We start from the raw sequence: 22,397 nt of genomic DNA, 5'->3' as shown, positions 1-22,397 counted from the left end.
GAACACGAGTCGTGCAGCACTGCAGCACGTGCCGGTTAGAGTGATTCTCGTTCTCGAGTCAAGAACCGGTTGCATCGGTTTTCGAATCAACAGTACACTGAACCAAAACCGTTTCTTTCGGACGCGTCCGATTCAAGAACTGAGGAGATGATGATACTGCGCATGCGTGATTCAGCGTGAAGCCGACTGACTCACTGCGCGTCTGAACCGAACGGATTCTTTTGGTATTTGATTCTGAACTGATTCTGTGCTAGTGTTATGTGCGCGGGTAAACCGAGGGCTTGAATGAAGGGCAATCTGGTGAAATGTAAGTTCATTTAATAACAAATACATCGTAATGGATTATGTATAGTAAGTGGATCATGGTTTCTGCGCTGATGACACCTAATTTATTTAATTTATATCTTCAAGACTTAAATCCTCATATGCATATTATTGCTGTTACTGTATTTAGGTGCGTTGTTGCAAAACTTAATTGTAAACTTTTCATGATTATGAGGTTTTAAACTGACTAAAGTTATGATTACTGACTTTATATATTTTTAAATGTTTGATAGACGTGACAACATTACGTCATCGTCAATGACGTCATTACGTCGACCGTAAAAGAACCGCTGAACCGTTTTTTTCAACCGGTTTTTTGAATCAAACAGTCCGAAAGATCGATTCGCGGAAAAGAATCGAACTTCCCATCACTAATTAACACAAACAAATTTCATCATAACACTCTAGGTTCAGCATGGTAATGCATTGGCCATGCAACAGTGCTTGCTGAAACAAAACCTGCATACATTATTACACCAAATAGACATAAATGAATGGAAACATGATTCAGGGGTCAGCTGACATTGGCACACAGAGGAGTAATCACAGTACACACCTGATCATCGTGTATAATCAGCTTCTCAAATTATTTAATTACACTGTAAGATTGAAAGAGTATAAGTCGCATCAGTCCAAAAATACGTCACGATGAGGGAAAAAACACATATAAGTCGCACTGGACTATAAGTCGCATTTATTTAGAACCAAGCACCAAGCACCCTCTGGCGGCTGTAGACGGTAATGTTTTCTCTTGGTTCATTTGTCTTAAGTTCATTTCTCTTGGTTCATGTCAATTTAATTTTGATAAATAAGTCGCAGGACCAGCCAAACTATGAAAAAAAGTGCGACTTATAGTCTGGAAAATATGGTACCAAATATATATATATATATATATATATATATATATATAAAATAAAAAAAACAGACATAAAAGTTGTTGATTCCTTTTTCTCCTAAAATATTATCCACAAAGAATGATTTTAAGTCATTGGTTGCATTATTATACAGTTGCAATCAAAATTATTCAAACCCCTTGACCTGCAAGACATTTTGCTGCGGAGAACAACATTTTATGAAATCAGTTCAACAAAGGCATCAGTAAAGTATTAGAGAAAGCTTGTTAATACACTTTTGATGAATTGATGAATCGTGATAAAATTCAAATCGAATCTAAACATTTGTGTTCAAAATTGTTCAATCACCTTTGTGCAGAATCTTTTATTCTTTAAAATCATCAATAAACGAAATAAAGTGTTTAGAAGTTTTTGTCAGCTCTCTACAGTCTTGGCCCATTCATCACCTGAAAAAGCTTCCAGATCACAGATAATCTTTGGTTTTCACAGTGCCACTGCTTTCTTCAGATTCAACCAGATATTTGCAATGAGAATTAAGCCTGGAGACTGAACAAGCCACTCAAGAACATTCTTTGACTGATCCCTGAACCAAGCAGTAGTAGATTTGGATGTGTACTTTGGGATGACTGTCCTGCAGGAAAGTCCATTGATCATCAGCTTCAGTCTTTGCACCAAAGGCATCACAATTCTTGTCAAAATGGCCTGACACTTTAAAGAATCCATGATGTCCTTTATACAGTCATGATTTCTACTTCCTGCTACAGTAAAGAAACCCATAACAAGTTTGATGATGGAGATGGTGTTCTTCTGCTTATGAGCTTTGCCTGTTTTTGCAGCAGACATACCGCTGAAACATGGGTCCAAAAAGTTCCAGTTTGGTCACTTCACCCCATAAAACAGTCCTCCAGAGCTCCACAGGTCCACACAAATGACTTTGGTCAAGTTCAAGTCTGCCTTTTGTTCTTCTTGATCTAGAGTGGTATTTATCAAGATGTCTCAACATGAAGGCCATACTTGTCTAGTTTTCTTCTTACACTGCATTGAAATGGTTTTCCTCCTTTCATCGGGTCATCTTGCAAGTCTTTGGCTATACATTGCAGGTTTTTCTCAGTTGCTCTGATTAAACATTTTATGATATTGTGCTTTTTCTTCAACACCCTCAAAGGTTTTCTGGTAAAACACACTTTAAGCTAAGATATAAGGCTGAGAACTGTGTCTCTAGGAACTTTCAATGTCTTGGAAATCTTCATATAGCCTTAGCCTTTCTAAAGTAATACAATATTTATTCTCTTTAGGTTTTGTGAGATCTCTGTTGACATTTTTGCTACTCAACTTCAACACATTGTGTTTTGAGACCGTTTTATTCCCCACCATGCACATAAGTGATTGAAAAAACAGATATGTTGAATAATTATGACATAGCAGCATTATTAAAAAATCTTATAACTCAAAAATATTACATTAAATATTAACAATACCACTTTTAATATGCAAGTGAACTGTTATAGATGCAAGTTTTATTTTATCCTGGCTCTTCAGAAAAGCTTGTATTTGTACTGCAAGTCTCTGAGGGGTTGAGTAATTTTGATTGAAACTGTAGCTGCACTCAAAATCTTCCCACTGAATAGTTTTACCAGTCACTGCAACTAGTGACTGAAATGATGTTTTTTGCTTTTCACAGATAAAACTTCTTTTGAATTGAAACCAAAAATGCAGAACTGTAAAATCTTAGTGAAATTTACCAAAAGAAAAGTTTGTCACCAAAATATGATGGAAATTTAAAGCTTAAAGGGTTATTTCACGCACCAGAGAATGAAAATTCATCCATCTTCTACTCTATTTAATGTAACTTTGATTGGACTATTCTGAAAGAGGAAAGTCACAAACAGCAAGGATGCATCGAGGGTGAGTAGAAGATGGACCGATTTTAATTCTTGGGTGAACTAACCCTTTAAGTTAAATGTGTTCATTGTATAAAGTGTGTCTCTTCAAGACATGGATTGAACAGCTTGATTCATTTAGATTCATTTCTATTAGATTCAAATCCATTTTAAATAAAGTTTGGGTCACATGGACTCAGTCTAGGTACAGAAATCTTTTTTTTTTTATAGACAACAGCTTATTATCTTTTTATTAAACCTGATTTTTCATGAAACACACAGTATGTACAGATTAGGCATGTTCATTTCTTATTTTTCCTAAGCGACGCTCGATAGCTGATTATTAACCATTAACCGACAAGATTATTTTAAATTAGAATTAAATTAATTGAAAAATGAAAAGTCTCTGTGACCCGTTAAAAATACTAACATTTGTTTCCCGGGGAATTCATTTAACATGTGCAAAAACACCAGAACATGAGGATTCACACGGTCTTTATATCACATCAGGCACCTGCAGCGCTTCTGCGAGCGGAGAAAAACATCATAATGATATAAATAGGTCTATACGAGAAATATACTTTTACTTGTATAATAAATTACAAAAATAAACGAAAAACACAGTTTCGGTTAATTTTTGTGCTACGCAAAAAGAAACAGATGGCAGAAAGCGGCATCGTATTTTTCTTTAGGCTTATTTTACACACAAAGATTTTTTTTATTGTGAATGTACAGAAATAAAGGAAAACCATTTACAATTCCAATTATCTTTATGACTTAAAGGAGACGTTGCGTCTACTGTTAGAAGGAAAAAATTCAAGTTATTGTGTTGGCGCTGCATGCGCACAAGTTAAGCTTTGGTACTTTGACAATGCAGCCTGTTCATTATCATAATAAAATACAGTCAGTCAAACATATGGGAGAAAAAAAAACACACTGCTCGGTTTAAATATGTAATAAAATCTGTGCTGTTAAGTGTTATCACTGTGGTGTTATGCAAAACAGTTTGTTTTACGTGGATATTGGAACAAGAGTGAAGTAGGCTACTATAATAAATAATAATTTGGCATTCAAATACATGCCGAATACGGATGAGAGACCCAGCGTTGGTTTCAGTTTCATTTTGGCCTAAATTAATTTGTTTTGGCTTGTCGTTTATATTGCTATAACTTCGTATGGTATTTTTTATAATTCTTGTTCTTTTTTAAATAGGCTACTGTTAATTGAAAGGATTTGTTGTGGAGTGAGGGGAACAAAAATTTTACAGTGTTTATTGTAATGTTTGTAAACATTTAGTGTCGGCATTAGGCCTATTTCTGAACGAAATAATAAAATGTGACTTATTAATTGGCTAAGCGACGGAAGTTTTTTTTTGTTATATTTTCTTCTATTTTTTTTTAGATGTGTAGTGTAGCTTATTTTAACAATGCAGCAAAAAAAATTCAATATTTTGGTAAATAACTGAAAATAAATACATTTATGACTTTTTAAACCATTTAACTGATTGTAAAAATCGGTCAAAATTCTTAACGGTCGGTTAACGGTTAACCGGTTAAAATGAACATCCCCAGTACAAAGCATACATAAAATATTTTTAAGCATATTAGGTGCAGAATCCAAAAAAGATCCTGAGGTTGTTGTATTGTAGATTTTCCAGCATAAATACAACAAAAAGATGACTTATTTCAATGCAACCAGTTGAGAACGACCCGAGCTCTGGTGCTTCACACTGAAAACACAGAGGAGACTCCAGGACTCCTTAAAAACAGGGACGGGGATTCACCATTATGTGTGTGCGCGTGTTTGCACATACCATCTAAGAAGCCAGAGGAGGTCAGCTTTTTACGGTGTGCGTGAGCATAATCTTGTAGGTTAGGTGCACTGGAGGAGCCACCCAGCACCATGGTGCTAAACAAGCCAGCGCAATGAGACCCTGATGAGAGTTAGAGAAGATACATACAGCAATCGGGTGTTCACAGAGACACACCTCGCAATGCATGCAGCATGCTTTCTACAAGATTCTTGCCACAGAATGAGTAGTGCAGCCTCACTGAAAGCATCCCATAATGACAGTAATGTCTTTTGTCATGGCGACCGGATCTTCAGAGGTCCTCACTTTAAGAGTTTAAATAAAAAACACTCAGCGACCAGTAGAACGATAGGGTCACATATCAAGCAATTACTGACTGAAAATGCACTATACTCGCTGCTGTAATTAATACCAGAAGTGTCATTTCATTTATATTTTAATGAATGGCAGAATCAGTCTGAGCTGAATCCAATCAATCTGTATGGACAGAATACATTTTGCTTTAAATGACCAGAATGTATGGTCATTTTGAAAAGCTGACAACAACAACAAAACAAAGCAAATTTGGTAGAGTCACTCTTGATTTAAATAGTAAAATATTAAAATTATTTGATATCCACACAAAGTAAAAATTAAGCAATGCTCTTAATTGTTTGAAAGATCACAGTCAAAATGTTCACTAACAAAACACATTCTTTCTTGGTAACGTGTCCATGCACTACTTTTCCCCACCAAACAACATCCAAATTTGAGTTTTAAGTGTATATAGATATATATAAAGCAAAGAGCACTTCCTAGATCCAGTAACTGGTCAACATAAGCACTTTTAAAGAAATACAAATATTGCATTCATCGTGACTGATATGAAAAAACGATTGTGATCATTTTTTGGGCCATATCACCCAGCCCTAATGTGGAGTGTAGCATGTCACACCGCAGGACATCCAATAGCATTTCATATCACCTGTCCTTCTACAAAGCGTTTGTGTATATAGGCCTACAGACACACAAAGGACATTACAAGCATATATGAGAGTCAGCACTGTATTAGTCAGCTGTGTGGCAAAAATCTTACAACAGTGTGTTTCAGAGTAAAGCTCACAGATAGTATTACACATTCAGTTCCCACTCAGACCCAAATAAGTTGGTCATTAAGTTTGAAAGAATCAAGAGCCAACATCACACACACAACACAGAATAGAAATGGAACGGCAAAACATTATTTGGACACAGGTACTACTAGGACGTTACGTCAGAGCTCCTCCATAGTGAACATCCTTCAGGATATTAAAACACGTGTGTGTTCAGTTGATATATGTGACATCTTACCTATTCCAGGTGTGAGCTTGTGATCCGGGTGAAGTCTGCTGGGCCTGCTGTGGCTGTTGTTCTCTGACAGAACCTGAAAGAGCACAGGCAGACAACAATAACTACTCAACAAAACCTCAACCCATCTATTAGGCATATTCCAGATGTTAATAAGCAGCACTGTAAAAGTGAGTTCACAGGTCTATACACCAAAAACAGAACAAAAACCCAGCATGAGGAAACAGAAATGGACCATGCGACTCCATATCAGAAACAGGAAATGAGATCAGGAATGCAGAAGGGTATGAGGACAAACATGGCAACAGTTTATAGAGTATAATCAAACACATCATATTTCATATGTGTTTGCATTCATGTGAAACACAACATAGAAGGGAACAGCCCAGTTATCTCAGTTTCGTGCAAAACCAAACAAAACTTCAAAATAATGAAAACTACATTGGGGGAATAAAGAGGTTATCCTTGACAAGACAATAACAGATTCAGCCTAGCTCTCAACTAACAGGACTGTGAGTGGCAATAAAAACACACTTTAGGGTGATGATACAGGGGGTAACTTTGGGCCAACGACCGTGCTAAAGTGTCCAGATAGAAATCTGTTACCCATTCTCAATGGGAAAGTGGACAAGAAACAGTGCTAAAAAAAAACGTTTTTTTTCTGGCAAAATTGCTCAAAAAGGTTCCCCCGTGTATCAAAAGCCATAGGCACACATAAAATCTGTCTTTGTGTCATACACTGCCAATCAAAACTTTGGGATCAGTAAGATTTTTTTTAGTTTTTTTAATGGAGTGCTCATCAAGGCTGAAAATACAGAAAAATACAGTATTATTGTGAAAGATTATTGCAATTTCTAATATTGGTTTCCTGTTTTAATGTTTTTTATGACGCCGTATTTTCAGCTTCATTACTCCAGTCTTCAGTGTCACATGATCCTTCAGAAATCACTCTGATAATATACTGATTTATTATTATCAGTGTTGAAACTGTTGTGCTGCTTAATATTTGTTTTTTTGGAACCTGTGAATCTTTTTTCTTTGATTCTTTAATTAATAAAAAGGTCAAAAGAACAGCATCAAGTATTTACTATTACTTTTTATGCATTTAACATATCCTTGCTGATTAAAAGTATTAATTTCTTTAATAAATAAATAACTTACTGACCCAAAACTTTTGAATAATATTGCATATTTTAACATAATATAATTAGTGTAATAATGTAATAAATGTCAACTTTGAATAAACACTGTTCTTTTTAACTTTTTATTTATCAAAAGAATCCTGAAAAGGGATTCACAAGTTCCAAAACATATGAAATGTTTCCAACATTGATATAAATCAGTATATTTTTTTCATGATTTCTGAAGATCATGTGACACTGAGCACTGGAAGAATGATGCTGAAAATTGTGTATCGTCACAGAAATAAATTGCATTTTAAAGTATATTAAAATAGAAAACTAATTTTAAATTACAATAACATTTTTAAAAATTACAGTTTTTTCTGTATTTTCTATCAAATAGAAACAGCTTTAATGAGCAAAATAAACTTCTATAAAAAACATAAAAAATTGTAGGTACTGATCCCAAACTTTTGAATGTTAGAGTATATTTTAAAGCAACTTCAACAAATCTGAAAGAATTGGTTTAAAAGATAACACTACACAGAAAGAATTTAAAATAACGATCAAGCATGTCTATGTCTGACGAACTATACTGTATCTACTGTTACTCTCCAAAGACTCCAGTCACCATCCATTATTTGTTTTCTCATATAACAATGACATTTTTAGGTTTGCCTAAAGTGTCTAAATTCTTCTTTGAACCACTTTATTTAGTTGAAAACTGTGTCGCCATCCTCCACATCCTTGACCGAGGTTCCCACATTTGTTATAATGTTGTGTACAAATGACAGGAAAACTGACATGGAACAACCTGACCAAGCAATAATATACTGCAAAACAAAGACACGGCATAATTATAACATGTGGGTTATAACTATTGTAAAACATAAAAAGGTAGTGATGCTCACTAAATGGCTGAACACCATATGTGTTTATACTCTTACTAAGAGCTTTGTAATGAACTGTCAAAACAAGAAATGAAGCTCTGTCTGAGGACAGGGACCAATGAGAGCCAAGCAGAGACAAACTTCTGTCCTGGAAGAGATGAGTGACAAGCAAACATCCACCCGATACACACATGATATCAGTAACACATATATCCCTCAGCAGCCCAGAGGTCAAATCAAGTTTGTGTCATTACTGAAGTGGAGCAGAATGCCAAGGACAGCTAATGACTCAGCAGATGAATGAAAAGAGCTGAGAGTTAGCAGCTAGACATGGATAAAGACAGTAGATCAGTGAAGAGAGAACAATAAAATACTGAAAACTTATGAGATTTTCAGTTTATGGTCTGAAAAAGCAGCAAATGCCAAAAGTATGTTTACTCCTAACAGAAATGCATACAAACCTATTTATTTTAAATATTGAATGACATTCAGGTTACATTTAATCAGACTTATAAATAACGATAATGATAATAATGATGATGATAACATTAGTCTGCATAAATAAAGCAGAATTTGAAGTCAACCTGAAATAGCATTTGCAAACCATTTTACTTTCTTCAAATTATGTATTTCTGAGCACATTCAATTATATAAAAAAGTGTGGGGCAAGCCTTGAGTTTATCCATCAGGAATTAACTGCAATAATTAACAGGACTACCCCCTTCCTAAAAACCAAATGCCGAAAATTTACTTCAGATGAACAAAAATTCAACTTGGAGAGCATGTTACAATTGTAGAAGTTCATTCTCATGTTCTATCAGTAATTATTTATTAACAATTAACTTTGGGCAAGAATCCCCTGATAGAGAAAGTGTACCACCTGCAACAATATCCAAAGACTGAACTATTAAGCTGGGAGGCCAGTGTTATTTATTTTTTGAAGTTAAATGCACTGATGAAAAATACACAGTAAGGTGAAGAACATTTACATTTATCCATTTAGCTGACGCTTTTATCCAAAGCGACTTACAATTGCTATATATGTCAGAGGTCGCACACCTCTGGAGCAACTAGAGGTTAAGTGTCTTGCTCAGGGACACATTGGTGTCTCACAGTGGATTTGAACCCGGGTCTCTCACACCAAAGGCATGTGTCTTACCCACTGCGCCAACACCACCACATGCATCAAGAAATACACTTTTGTTTTGTTTTTTTCGCAAATCTTCATTTTGCATTGACTTTAACGCAAAACTGAGAAACCATTGGTCTGTTAAACAAAGATTGGTTATTCAGTGTTGTGAGGTTAATGGATATTTTTGTCCAAATGTAGTACTACTCCAAGTCAATGGAGATAAGTTACTTTACATATGTTTAGAACAAAAACCTGGTTTATATGGACACGCAAATAAAATACATCTTCTTCAAAGACCAAACTAGACCAAAAATGAAATGCTGATATTCCAGAACACAAACCAGTGCATTAAATATCAACAAATCACATGATGAATGAGGTAATAATGTGCTCTTTTAATTCATCTGCTGATTAGTTGTCCTTGCTGACTGCCGCCAAGATCTTGAGTGTGAACGAACAATACGTTAGTGGTTGGTGTGAAGAATGAATTAAATTGGTAAAAACCTGTTGCCATGAGCCAAAAATACTGGATGTGAAAGCCAGTGATTTGGGGGAGACTGGGGAGGAAGTGATTTGGTCCCCTGATCTGCGTCTTCGACGCCCAGTACCAACACCACAGGTGTAATGAATCCAGGTACCTAAAGAGTCAGGGCTAGACACACTCAGGGGGCTCTCTTCCTGGAAGTGAGACAGGGGGCAGAAACAGCACAGTCATGCAGCGTTAACAACAGTCCGGCTACGACTCCACCAGCATTCACTACAGAGCCCTTCGGCTCAACAGAACACAAACACAGCTAAGTGTGCTCATACTTTGCCAGCAGGCTTCTTGAGAAAGTCTTTCTGCAATGGGGACTAAAAAAAGGAAACAAATAAGACACAGTGGCAGTTTTCAAAATAATACACATTTGTGGTGAGAGAAGCTTTGAATTGAAATATGAAATGGACATGCTTTTGCGTCCAAAGTGATATACAGAGGCTACAAGGCTGCTAGCTGGCCCGAGCTGAATGAAGACAAAAATCGCATGATATTAACATCTTATAATTTACATGTCACACTGTACAATAATACAGTCAAGTCATAATATGATAACAACATGACAGTGGCAACGTGCAATTTTGTTGAATAATTCCTTTTACTGAAATTCTTTTTTCAAATATCTTTTGTGTTCCACAGAAGAAAAAACAGAATGATGACAGAATTTTAATTTTTGGTTTAACTAGCTTTTACTTAACTCTGATCAACCAATAAATTGCATTGCAAAACTAAATTTCAATCAAATCTATCACTTTTCAACTTTTTCTTTGCATCTCATTACATAAAGGCACGATCCATGGCTGGGATCAGACAGACCACGGTAAAATGATAGTTAGAAATCATTTTCTCATTATTACAGAAGCATGGGCTCTGATTATTCGGTTATTTAGTGTAATAAATCATAGATAGGAAGATAGATTAGTAGGAAAAAATTTGTGGAAACATACAGTCGATGAAATTTTATTTGGGCTAAACTAATAAACGCGCTTAACTAAAGAAATGCTCTAATTATGAGTGATATGGAGCTAGAAAAAAATAAAAGAAAGTTAAGGTAAGTCTACGTTTGATGACAAAATCACTGTTATTATAATTTAAACTATAATTCAATACGTAATACTACAGTTGTTGTATAGTTGCAAACCCTGGTATTTCGTCCACGTTTTGAGAAAATGTAGATACTTCAAAATTACATACATAAACGAAAAAAATAAAAATAAATTATATGTCTATGTCTATGTATATATATATATATATATATATATATATATATATATATATATATATATAGAGAGAGAGAGAGAGAGAGAGAGAGAGAGAGAGAGAGAGAGAGAGAGAGAGAGAGACATCAAACTGATTACTAAAAACAAAATTAAAATGGACAGAAACTGAAAGGATGGCTTTGGCATGTTAAAGGTTAAGGACATGTAAAAGCATATACACTTGTTCATATTAACGTCAATTTTATCTAATACATTTTCAAAATCAAAAGTTGTATCTGTTTAACATTAGTTAATGCACTATGAACGAACAAACAAACAAACAAACAAACAGTTAACACCTGTATTTATTTTTAACTACTATAAAAAAAAAACAATGGCTCATTGTTATTTCATGTTAGCCAATGTTGATACTTAAGCCTTACTGTAAAATGTCACTGATATATATATATATATATATATAAATATATATATATACACACACACACAAACACAGACACACTTATGCAGAGCACAAAAAATGGTGAGCATTGTTTCGTTTAAAGATGACATCAGATGCCCATTTTCCACAAGTTGATATGAGTCTTTAGGGTCTTCATGAAAAGTCTTTAACATACTTTGGTTAAAATGGTAGTGTAAAACAACACCCTGTTTACCGTATCAAAAACAGCTCTGTTCACAGCACACTGTTTCGGTGCATGTCTCTTTAAATGCTAATGAGCTCTGCTGACCCCGCCCCTCCCTTTAATGGGGTGATGAGCCGTTCTCATGAGACTGTTTACTTTGGCCGCAGAACTTGCTAATTAACACATTATTAGGAAAGGCGATATGCAAAGCTTAATTAAAAAAAAAACCTCGTACTCACTTCTGTAGTTAAAACTGTAACTACATTCTTATCTACATCTGCACTGGCATAGAAACAGTGGTGGGCTGATGACAGCTCACTCAGGGCGGAGCTAAGGTAAAACACTCGTGTCAATCAACAGTCATGGGAGGGGCCTGTCAAAACTACATCACACTGACAAGAATCTGTGAACAGCTTGATCTGAGAAAGAGCTTATTATTTGTGGTGACTGAAAAAAAACAACTGGGTGGATTTTTATTATTATAAGGTGGTTGTGTACACACACTGCCAACACACATTTATGTTCAAACAACTTGTAAAAGTAAATTTTGCATCTGATGTCCACTTTAAATTTGCTGTAAAATGTGAAGTCTGTGTAAATGCCACCTTATCTCCTAAATGTATGACTGTCTGTCAAAGCTCATAATGTGTAGTAGAATATACAGTACATATGCAGCACCTATATATGTGCATACATGCATAAGAAATGCCAGCTATTATCAGAGAATAATAGTGATTAACTGTGAGAGATTTAATTAATTTGAAGGTGTTTTGAGACTATTTTATGATCAAATACTGTATAACAACTTACTTCCACAGAGCCGATCTTTTTGGAGCGGGGAAGAGGGGACTTTCTGTGGATGTAGATGGGATCTGACACCATGGGGCGGAACATCATAAGAGCTCGATCCGGCTCGTCATGTTTAGCACCACCGGGCTCTTCATCACTGTCATTATGGGATTTCTTCTTGGAGCCCTCATTCTGAGACACATTCAACATTTAAGTGCATTTGAGATGCTGCAAATGAAAACATTCAAAAGTATATACTGTAAAAAGCAACTCTTTATTGAGATGGAATCTGCCTTTACCAATTTCTCCCCAACCCAGGAAGAGGAAATTAAATACATAGAATAAACACACACACACACACACACACAACAGCCATTAGTCAGCGCAAACCTCTCTGGATGCTGGTCTATATCCAAATCCAGACGGCAGGTTTTTATCTTCTTCACAGCCTTTAGCTCCTGGACTGAAATGAAGCTCCACATGGAAACGATCCTCTGATGAAGGATCCTAAAAACAAAAGCCCTCATTAACACACATCACGTCTGTCCCCAAATGTCATACATGCATATATGAATAAAATAAAAGCTAATTGTCTTTTCCATAATTAATTGTTAGAGCATCTTGTGTAGACAAACCAACTGTTGAGTGGCTTGCAATGAATTCAATTTCTTCCAATACAAAAAAAAAAAATGTATGCATGACAGGCCTGTATGAGTTAAGACAAATATGCTTTATTTAATCCTTAGAATAATGTTCTAATATTACAATACAGCACATTCATTTTAAAAGGGAAGTTATAACGTTAGTTTTTCCATGTTCAAAATATGACATTGAACTCTTCACAGCATTGCATGTGTGCCGACACCTGGTACCTTGTTTGGGTCTTCATAGAGCATGATGACTATCTGTGTCATGTAGTTCAGCTCGCTGACTATTTTGAGGTAGTCCATGGCTCTCTTCCACTGATCATCTCTGGCCTCCTGAGGATACAGCCACACAAAACCCACAAAGTAGAACTCAGAACAGCAAAACAACAGCCAGGATATTTCCATGTACTTTATAAAGCTTTAAAAGATGATATTAAGGCATACATCACAGAGGGCTCCATAACGCAAGACAGACAGCAGCGAGTGAACGTGGCTCTCACTGGTGAAGTAAAGTCTGGTCCGCACATGACGTTCTGGAGACATGACACCTCTGGAATATCTGCAGACAGACGATATCAACCCAAAAAGCCTTTTGATTTCACCCAAAATCTGAAAGATTTACAATCAAATGCTAATGCATTTCAGGGGTCAAGACATACAGGTTTTGTTATGCAAGTATTATGCACCAAAAATAATGGTAATATCTAACCATTTTCTACCTTGTCTTTGACCTTATGAACAAAAGGCTTGGTGCTCTTTCTTTTTTTAAGATTTCAAAGTTCACCCTTCAGTTCTTTAACGGTGTACTGTCTAGATTTGTATTGTCTATAAACGATATCTTTCATGAGTGTTGTTTAGTCCACCTCAAGCATTGAAGCAGACGATGTCTTACACAGGGTGCAGTTTGTTAACAGTGTCATCGTCTTGTGTCCTCTGTAGGTCAGAGCGGATCTTGCGAATAAGAGGTGTACAGTAACCTTTGGCTATGTCCAGTTTCTCAGCTTGAGAAATACCATATTCCTGACAAGAGCAAATAAGAACAATTACCAAAAAACACTTTAAGATTATAAACAAATTGTACCATGGAAATTTACACAAGCTCATTCAATTGATTTTGACCAAAAGCACATGGAGGGATTAAAAAGGAAAATAAAAATGGTCACCTGTGGGATGACGATGTCTGCCAGGGCTTTGGACAGCCGGTAAATTTCCATGGTGTTGTCCAGCTTTAACAAGCTGTTGTGCTGCACGTCATATTTGATGCAGTCGTAGATATCAGGGATCTTGCTGATGTTGTATCGGCCGTTCTTCATCTTGAAATCCTTCTCCAGTTTAGACCACCGACGCAGCATAAGCTCAAGAGTCTCACTGTGGTACAACTGAATATCTATTATAAAAATAAAAAAAATTAAAATAAAGCACCACTGAATTAGAAGCAACTATTCACACACCCTCTGTCCAAAACCTGGCCCTCCAAATATGTCAGCCAACCTGATGTTAGCATGAGACTCTGTAACTAAATAGCTGCACTTTCAAAGGTTTCTCTATATGCAGGATTCAAACGTATTTGTTTAATGTCTACCTGCAGATTTGGGGTCTTCCATTCTCTGGCGGATCTGCAGAGTCAGGCTCTGGATGAGGGAGTACACCTTATCACACATCTTCACAGGGTTTTTAACCATCTGCATGGACTTCACCAGAGATGTGCCAGAGGTGGGCACCAGCTAGTCCAAAAATAAAACAAAAGCACTTACAGTAAGAGAAATATTCAGATAAAATAGGTGGACGACTTTGAGGCAAATTCAAAGTTTTATGAATTCAGTGGTCTAATGAGAAATACTTTTAAAATTATAGTTCCCAAATGCAGTGATAAACAACATAGTGACCAATTCTATAAACAATGTCCTGCAAAAAGTATCTGCCATCTTTAATCTATTTAGTCCAGATTGTCCCAGACCTTCTCATAGTCTTCAGGCATGAATTCTCTGTCCTTCTGCAAAATGTCATGAAGTCGTGCTTTGACTTTCTGTTGGCAGCTGCTTAAGGAGTCGCTGTCACTGTCCAGCAGCCCATTCATATTGGCACTCTTTACCATCTGCACCAGGATGGGTGTCAGCTCACCCTCTAATGCCAGCAGGCCCTGAAGGAACACCAGACATACTCTTACTCCAACTCAAACGTCCAGTCATGCATATTCAATTCAATTCAATTCAAGTTTATTTGTATAGCGCTTTTTACAATACAAATCGTTACAAAGCAACTTTACAGAAAATTATGTTTCAACAATATTTAGTAGTAGCTAGTAGTTTGTGCATATGAGAAATAAGAATATTATAAATAATATTTAAAAGAAATATATGACTGTGGACCACCAAACCAGTCATAAGGGTAAATCTTTGAATAAATAAGCTTTCCTTGTTGTGTTGATGTATGGTTTGTTAGGAAGACAATATTTGGCCGAGATACAACTATTTGAAAATCTGGAATCTGGGAAAATCAACTTTAAAGTTGTCCAAATGAAGTTCCTAGCAATGCATATTACTAATCAAAAAAATAAAAAATTATATATTAACAATAGGAAATCCACAAAACAACTTCATGGAACCTGATCTTTACTTAATATCCTAATGATAAGTGACAACAACTTGCCACTGGGGTTCCTCAAGGCTCAGTGCTTGGACCACTTCTCTTCTCCGTCTACACGTCATTAGGATCTGTCATTCAGAAGCATGGCTTTTCTTATCACTGCTACGCTGATGACACCCAACTCTACTTCTCATTCTAACCAGATGACCCGACGGTAGCTGCTCGCATTTCACCCTGTCTGAGTGACATTTCTAGCTGGATGAATGACCATCACCTTCAGTGATGGATCATCAGATAAGCTTCAAAGACCATATTGCTACAATGACCCTTTAATGAGCCAAAAAAAAGCTCACGTTACACCTGGACTGTGCCCAGCTGGTGGAATGACCTCCCAATCTCAATTCGGACAGCTGAGACTTTACTCATTTTCAAAAAACATCTAAAGACTCATCTTTTTGCCAGCACTAACCTCTTCTTTTCTTGTCCATCATTAAAAAAAAAAAAACTGGCTACGTGTTCTGTATTAGACTGAGACTTGTCATGGCCCTTGTATACTGTTGTTATTCTCTTGTTGTCCGATTGCTCTCATTTGGAAGTCATTTTGGATAAAAGCGTCTGCTAAATAATTAAATGTAAATGTAATGATTTTTGGCATAAAGGAAAAATGGATAAATTTGACTTATACAGTGTTTTGTTGGCTATTGCTACCAATATACCTGTGCTACTTATGACTGGTTTTGTGCTCCAGGGTCACATATATATAATAATAGTATTTAAATATATAATATTAAATAATATTTTTAATCATTATATTTAAAGGGGGTAATATGATGTTGGTAAAAATAACATTATTATGTATATTTGGTGTCATGAAATATGTTTATGTGGTTTAAGATTCAAAAAACATTATTTTCCACATAATGTACATTATTGTTTCTCCTCTATGCCTTGCCTTCTGAAATACATAGTTTTTTACAAAGCTCATCGGTCTGAAAAGCAAGGTGTGCTCTGATTGGCCAGCTATCCAGTGCTTTGTGATTGGCCGAATTCTTCAATCGTGTGACAAAAATGTTACGCCCCTCAACATAATGTGATGCGTGTCCCGTTCAGAACACTGGCACCACAAGACAAAAATAATAAATCCCATTACAAACAAGGCATTTGTTGCATCCAGAGGGGACATTATTATGGATTATAATATTTTATACTGTGTTTTTACGCGCGGTGTTGCATTGTGCCGCGTAAACAAAAAAACATGTCTGGATTTGTGATCGAAGGAACGACAAACAAGTGCTGCTCTACACTGCTCAAAACTCGCGTTTGAATCATCAGTGGCAAACTATTTAAATATGTAAACGTACTTGCAGACTGTGAGTCAGAAGCACCAGACTGTCCTTGCAAAGTTGGAATTACCCCACTCTACTCTACTCTCCGAGGTTCAGGAAACGGTCCTCATCCTCCATAAAATGTGCTGCACACATCTGAAAATTTGGGTTGGACTGTTCTGGAACAGTGTTGTAAATACAACTTAACCACTGATAACCACTTTTCGAAGACCAAACAAAGTATTTTTGCTTTCACAATGAAACAGCGTCTCCATGACATGGCGGTGGCAACAGCGAGAATAAAATCTATGCCTTCTTTCTTTGCATGAACATCTGGGCAGCGTTATGCAAATCTTCCCACACAGGGATGTAGAGATGTGGGGGCGTGTTTAAACGAGGAGTTTTAGGAGGACATGGACGAGTCTTAACTTTGATAAAGAATATCTCTTTGGATTTGAGACTTTAGTCTTTGCAACTTTACAGATCGTCTTTATGCACCAAGAGCTTGTAACACTCCAAAGAGAGGAAGATTTGAAAATAGCATCATATGACCCCTTTAATTATAATATAAATATTTTTAAATATATAGAATAATAATAATTAGTATTATTATCATTATTAAATATTTGAAATAGGGCTGTCAAAATAAACATTAAAGCATTCAATTTTTTATAAAATGATGGAATTTAAATATTTAAAACGGTTTATGCTTTTAACATTAACAGATTACAAATTTATTCTGCACCCGCTCTCCAAAACCCTCCTAAACTGCCAAAAAAAAAAAAAATTTAATTAATAAAAGTGAACACATTAGCTATACAGTATATTAAAAAAATGGAAGAATTTAGGGGGAACACACTATTGTATTCAGTAGAGCTGCTCTATAGCTGAATAAAATTAGTTTCATCATTGACAAATTTTGCTGCATGGACACCGTTATTGAACTGAACTAAATCAACACTGAATAAACTAGACTTCAGCGGAGAAATGACACTATCCTCTTCAATAGAGCGATTTATAGCTGAACTGAACTCTGTTGAAATCAATTTCCCTGAATCTGCATTGTATAAAGCATTAAAAAGCATTCATAAACCCACAACTGTAGTTTTAATAAATTACTTTGATAACACTTAATCTTTTATTACAACCCAATGGAGAAAATCAAGGTGGTCATGCTACTTTAGCAAACGCTGCAGCAGTCATCTGAACACGTCCTTCATCAGAGGCGTATATCTTCAGGTCATGCCTGTACGTGCTGTGCAGACGGAGAAGGCCACAGCCGGGAAAGCCAGCGTAATCGCCTGAGACCAAGGAGAAAACAAAGAATAGTAAGGAGCACCCTAGTGAAAAATAAATACTCAAATTTATTTGAAATGCATTCATTTCTTTGCATTCATACAGTCTATTACAAATACATTTACATATTTATGTACTTAATAAAAAATACCCTGCAATTGTAATTTTGGTATAAACTGTTATACTTAAAATTGGAACAACTAATTTTGTAATTTTGTACTTATTGCACTTTAAATGTCTGCTAAACTGGAACAACTAATTTCGTTCTTAATGCACTTTAATTGTAAAGTGTAATTGTGCACTAAAGTCCAACTAAAGATATACTGAAGTATATTTGATTGTGCTAAAGTGGAACTATTGCAAGTATACTTCAGATAACTTTAAATATCTTGCAATTAAAGACCAGTATTATTCAAAGATCATGCAATCCTCATCAATAGTGACTTTAAAACACATTTTAGGCTTAATATTAAGAAATGTGCATTGTGCAAGTAGTACTCCTTTTTGTATCTGTTAGTCAGTTAAACGATATATCAGTAAATATATTAATAGATTTTAACTAAACTTAGTATGAAATGTATTTTAAATGTATTACTTTTTTTACGTCTGCAGACATACTTAAGACAATAATGAGAACAGTGAATGAGAGTAAAGTACCTTGTCCTCCAGGGTACATACACCTGAAGGCCCGGCCAAGTTCTTCAGCCTGTACCCTGCCTGCTGGAGTCAGCTCTCCACCCCACTTCAAAACCAGCAGAAGTGATGGGTCGTCCCTCCGCATGTCTGAACACACACACACACACATCCATATCAAATACATCAGCCTTGCATGCACCAACCATAGACAATTCATTAACCATCTGATTTCACATACCAAAAAAATAATAATAAAAATTAAAAAAAAAAGCTCTCCCCTCCCTGCTTCCCACTTTTAAATGCCCATTTATTTTACCTTTGCCAAATCTGAGGAGTGTATGACCAAAGACTGAAAAGGATGAGCGGTGGCTTTTTTGTGACCCTTTAAGTGAGTGGGTTTTGCAAGAAAAATCTGCAATGTGGATTAGCCTTTAGAATTCTGTTTGAACCAGACTCCACTAAAACAAGCCTCTTTAATTTAATTTCACTGTACTTTATTATCCACATTGTGGAAAATTGTCTCTGGTTTCACAGTACATCACCAACATATAAAAACCAGAGAAAAGCATTATCTAATGTTTTTAATCAAATATAACTGAACTTACACTTAAACAAACAGAAAGCCAAAAGAATCCATAAAAAACAATCATAAGATACCAAAATAGACATGCATGACCATCTTTACCTTCCTCTTCACTGGATGTTTTAGGGGAGCCATGTGGAAGATATGTTAACTGAACCTTGCGATTAATGCCAGAGAAATGGCCGTACCTGAACGAACAAAATAAGATGTTAGAAATTAGACCGAAATATAGTTGTATATTTGAAAATAAGTGGGCCAAACATGATATGATCAAAAGTGGCATTCATTTGGACTGGACAGCATTACATTATTTTTAAGAAGTCTACCCCTCGAGATTACAGTTATAAACATGAGCTGCGTCCAAAAGGTAAAGGGGAAGGTGTTGCTACAATTTCTAAGTAATTTTCAGTTGAAGTAATGGTGCTTCATATAACATTATCCAGAGAAATAAATGTTAATGATAAATCCCCTGTGATGTTTGTGCTGGCTACTGTATACAGGCCCACATTCAGACTTTTTAAATGAATTTGCCAATTTTCTATCCGAGTTAGTTCTGGCTGCAGATAAAGTTTTTAATTGTTGGGGAATTTAATATCCATGTTGATAATGAAAAAGATGCATTGGGATCAGCATTTATAGACATTCTGAACTCTATTGGGATTAGACAACACATGTCAGGACCTACTCATTGGCGAAATCATACTCTACATTTAATACTGTCACATGGAATTGATGCCAAGCAATGATATCACAGATATCTAGTCTTGTGTAAACTTCACATAGCTAAAATTGTAAATTCTACTCCTTGTTACAAGTATGGAAGAACCATCACGTCTACCACAAAAGCCTGCTTTGAAGGTAATCTTTCTGAATAATCTTAATTCGTTAGCATATCCAAAACCTCAGAACGACTTGATGTAACACAAACTATGGACTCTAACTTTTCGAGCATTAAAGATACGGTCACTCCTTTATGCTTAAGGAAAGTTAAGGAAAACAGTCTGACACCATGGTATAATGAGCATACTTGCAACCTAAAGAGAGCAGCCCGGAAAATAGAGCGCAGCTGGAGGAAAACAAAACTAGAGGTATTTTGTATTGCATGGTGGGAAAGTACACTATCCTATAGAAAAGCATTAAAAACTGATATATCTGATGATTTTTTGTCTCATAACCCCAGGTATTTATTCAATCCAGTGGCTAAATTAACGAAAAGTAAAGCCTCAACAGGTGTTGACATTTCCCAACACCACAGTATTAATGACTTTATGAACTACTTTACTTCCAAGATAGATACTATTAGAGATAAAATTGCAACCATTCAGCCGTCAGCTACAGTATCACATCAGACAGTGCACTATAGACCCCCTGAGGAACAGTTCCACTCATTCTCTACTATAGGAGAGGAAGAATTGTATAAACTTGTTAAATCATCTAAACCAACAACATGTATGTTAGACCCTATACCATCTAAGCTCCTAAAAGAGGTGCTTCCAGAAGTCATAGATCCTCTTCTGACTATTAATTTGTCATTAGGATGTCACCAAAACCTTGTCTGTTGTTAAAAAAACAAAAAAAAGACCCCAAAAAACTACTTGATTACAGACCGATCTCGAATCTCCTTTTTCTGTCCAAGATACTAGAAAATGTTGAATCCTCACAATTATATTCCTTCTTAGAGAAAAATGGTATCTGTGAGGATTTCCAATCAGGATTTAGACCGTATCATAGTACTGAGACTGCTCTCCTTAGAGTTAAAAATGATCTGCTCTTATCATCTGATCGGGGGTGTATCTCTCTACTAGTGCTATTGGATCTTAGTGCTGCGTTTGACACTATTGACCACAAAATTATTTTTTTATAAACTAGAACACTTTGTTGGCATTAATGGAAGTGCATTAGCATGGTTTAAATCATACTTATATGACCACCATCAATTTGTAGCAGTGAATGAAGAGGTATCATATCGATCACAAGTGACCTAAAACACCTAAAAGCTCTGCTTGTAATAACCTAGAACGCTAGGAAAAATCTTTAAAAAAATCTTGCTTGTTATTTCTTATAAAGCCCTGAATGGTTTAGCACCTCAGTATTTGAACTATAGTCCTCCACGTCTCCACGCCCAGAATAAGGGCAGATTATTTTCCTATTTAGTGCCAAAACTCTGTAATAACCTATCTAACATTGTTCGGGAGGCAGACGCACTGTCAGTTTAAGATTAAATATTTTCTAGATTAAAGACCAGTCTCTTTAACCAGGTTTACACATAACACACTAACACATTTCTAATATTCAAATCTGTTAAAGGATTTTTAGGCTGCATTAATTAAGTAAATGACTGCATTTATATAGCGCTTTCAACAGACCACATGGCCATCCAAAGCGCTTTACAAGTTGCCTCACATTGACCCATTCACACACCGACTGCGGTGTCAGCCATTCAAGGCGCCATCCAGCTCGTCGGGAGCAGCTGGGGTTAGGTGTCTTGCTCAAGGACACCTCGACACTTGGTCAGGTGGAGCCGGGGATTGAACCACCAACCTTCCAGTTTGTAGACAACCTACATGAACCACTGAGCCACTGCCGCCCAGGTAAACCGGAACCGGAAACACTTCCCATAACACCCTATGTACTTGCTAAATCATTAGAAGAATGGCATCTACGCTAATATTTGTCTGTTTCTCTCTTGTTCCGAGGTCACCGTGGCCACCAGATCCAGTCTGTGTCCAGATCAGAGGGTCACTGCAGTCACCCGGATCCAGTACGTATCCAGACCAGATGCTGGATCAACACCTAGAAAGGACCTCTACATCCCTGAAA

At 36.1% G+C, this 22,397-nt stretch overlaps 1 protein-coding gene across 5 annotated transcripts in view; it reads right to left on the bottom strand.

The window, feature by feature from the left end:
• Positions 1–22,397, bottom strand: part of LOC132127842 (inositol hexakisphosphate and diphosphoinositol-pentakisphosphate kinase 2-like) — a 52,445-nt gene that overhangs the window by 12,795 nt on the left and 17,253 nt on the right. For 2 of the 5 annotated variants that reach the window (XM_059540002.1, XM_059540003.1), the window contains exons 15-28: positions 19,680–19,765; positions 19,016–19,141; positions 18,242–18,363; positions 15,109–15,291; positions 14,734–14,875; positions 14,315–14,538; positions 14,044–14,171; positions 13,596–13,710; positions 13,377–13,484; positions 12,895–13,011; positions 12,526–12,696; positions 10,148–10,189; positions 9,842–10,015; positions 6,198–6,270 (exon numbers count right to left, since the gene is read on the bottom strand). In XM_059540002.1, the coding sequence (XP_059395985.1) occupies positions 6,198–6,270; positions 9,842–10,015; positions 10,148–10,189; positions 12,526–12,696; positions 12,895–13,011; positions 13,377–13,484; positions 13,596–13,710; positions 14,044–14,171; positions 14,315–14,538; positions 14,734–14,875; positions 15,109–15,291; positions 18,242–18,363; positions 19,016–19,141; positions 19,680–19,765 (1,811 nt within the window). Of the gene's footprint in view, positions 1–4,871; positions 4,992–6,197; positions 6,271–9,841; positions 10,016–10,147; positions 10,190–12,525; positions 12,697–12,894; positions 13,012–13,376; positions 13,485–13,595; positions 13,711–14,043; positions 14,172–14,314; positions 14,539–14,733; positions 14,876–15,108; positions 15,292–18,241; positions 18,364–19,015; positions 19,142–19,679; positions 19,766–22,397 lie in introns of all 5 variants that reach the window. The other 3 variants (XM_059540001.1, XM_059540006.1, XM_059540004.1) reach the window with 3 other exon arrangements.

This window comes from Carassius carassius, chromosome 45, assembly GCF_963082965.1.
Source record: "Carassius carassius chromosome 45, fCarCar2.1, whole genome shotgun sequence".
NCBI classification, from domain to species: Eukaryota; Metazoa; Chordata; class Actinopteri; order Cypriniformes; family Cyprinidae; genus Carassius; species Carassius carassius.
The sequence above is the reverse complement of the archived record's forward strand: the minus strand, read 5'-3'. Positions and strand labels throughout refer to the sequence as shown.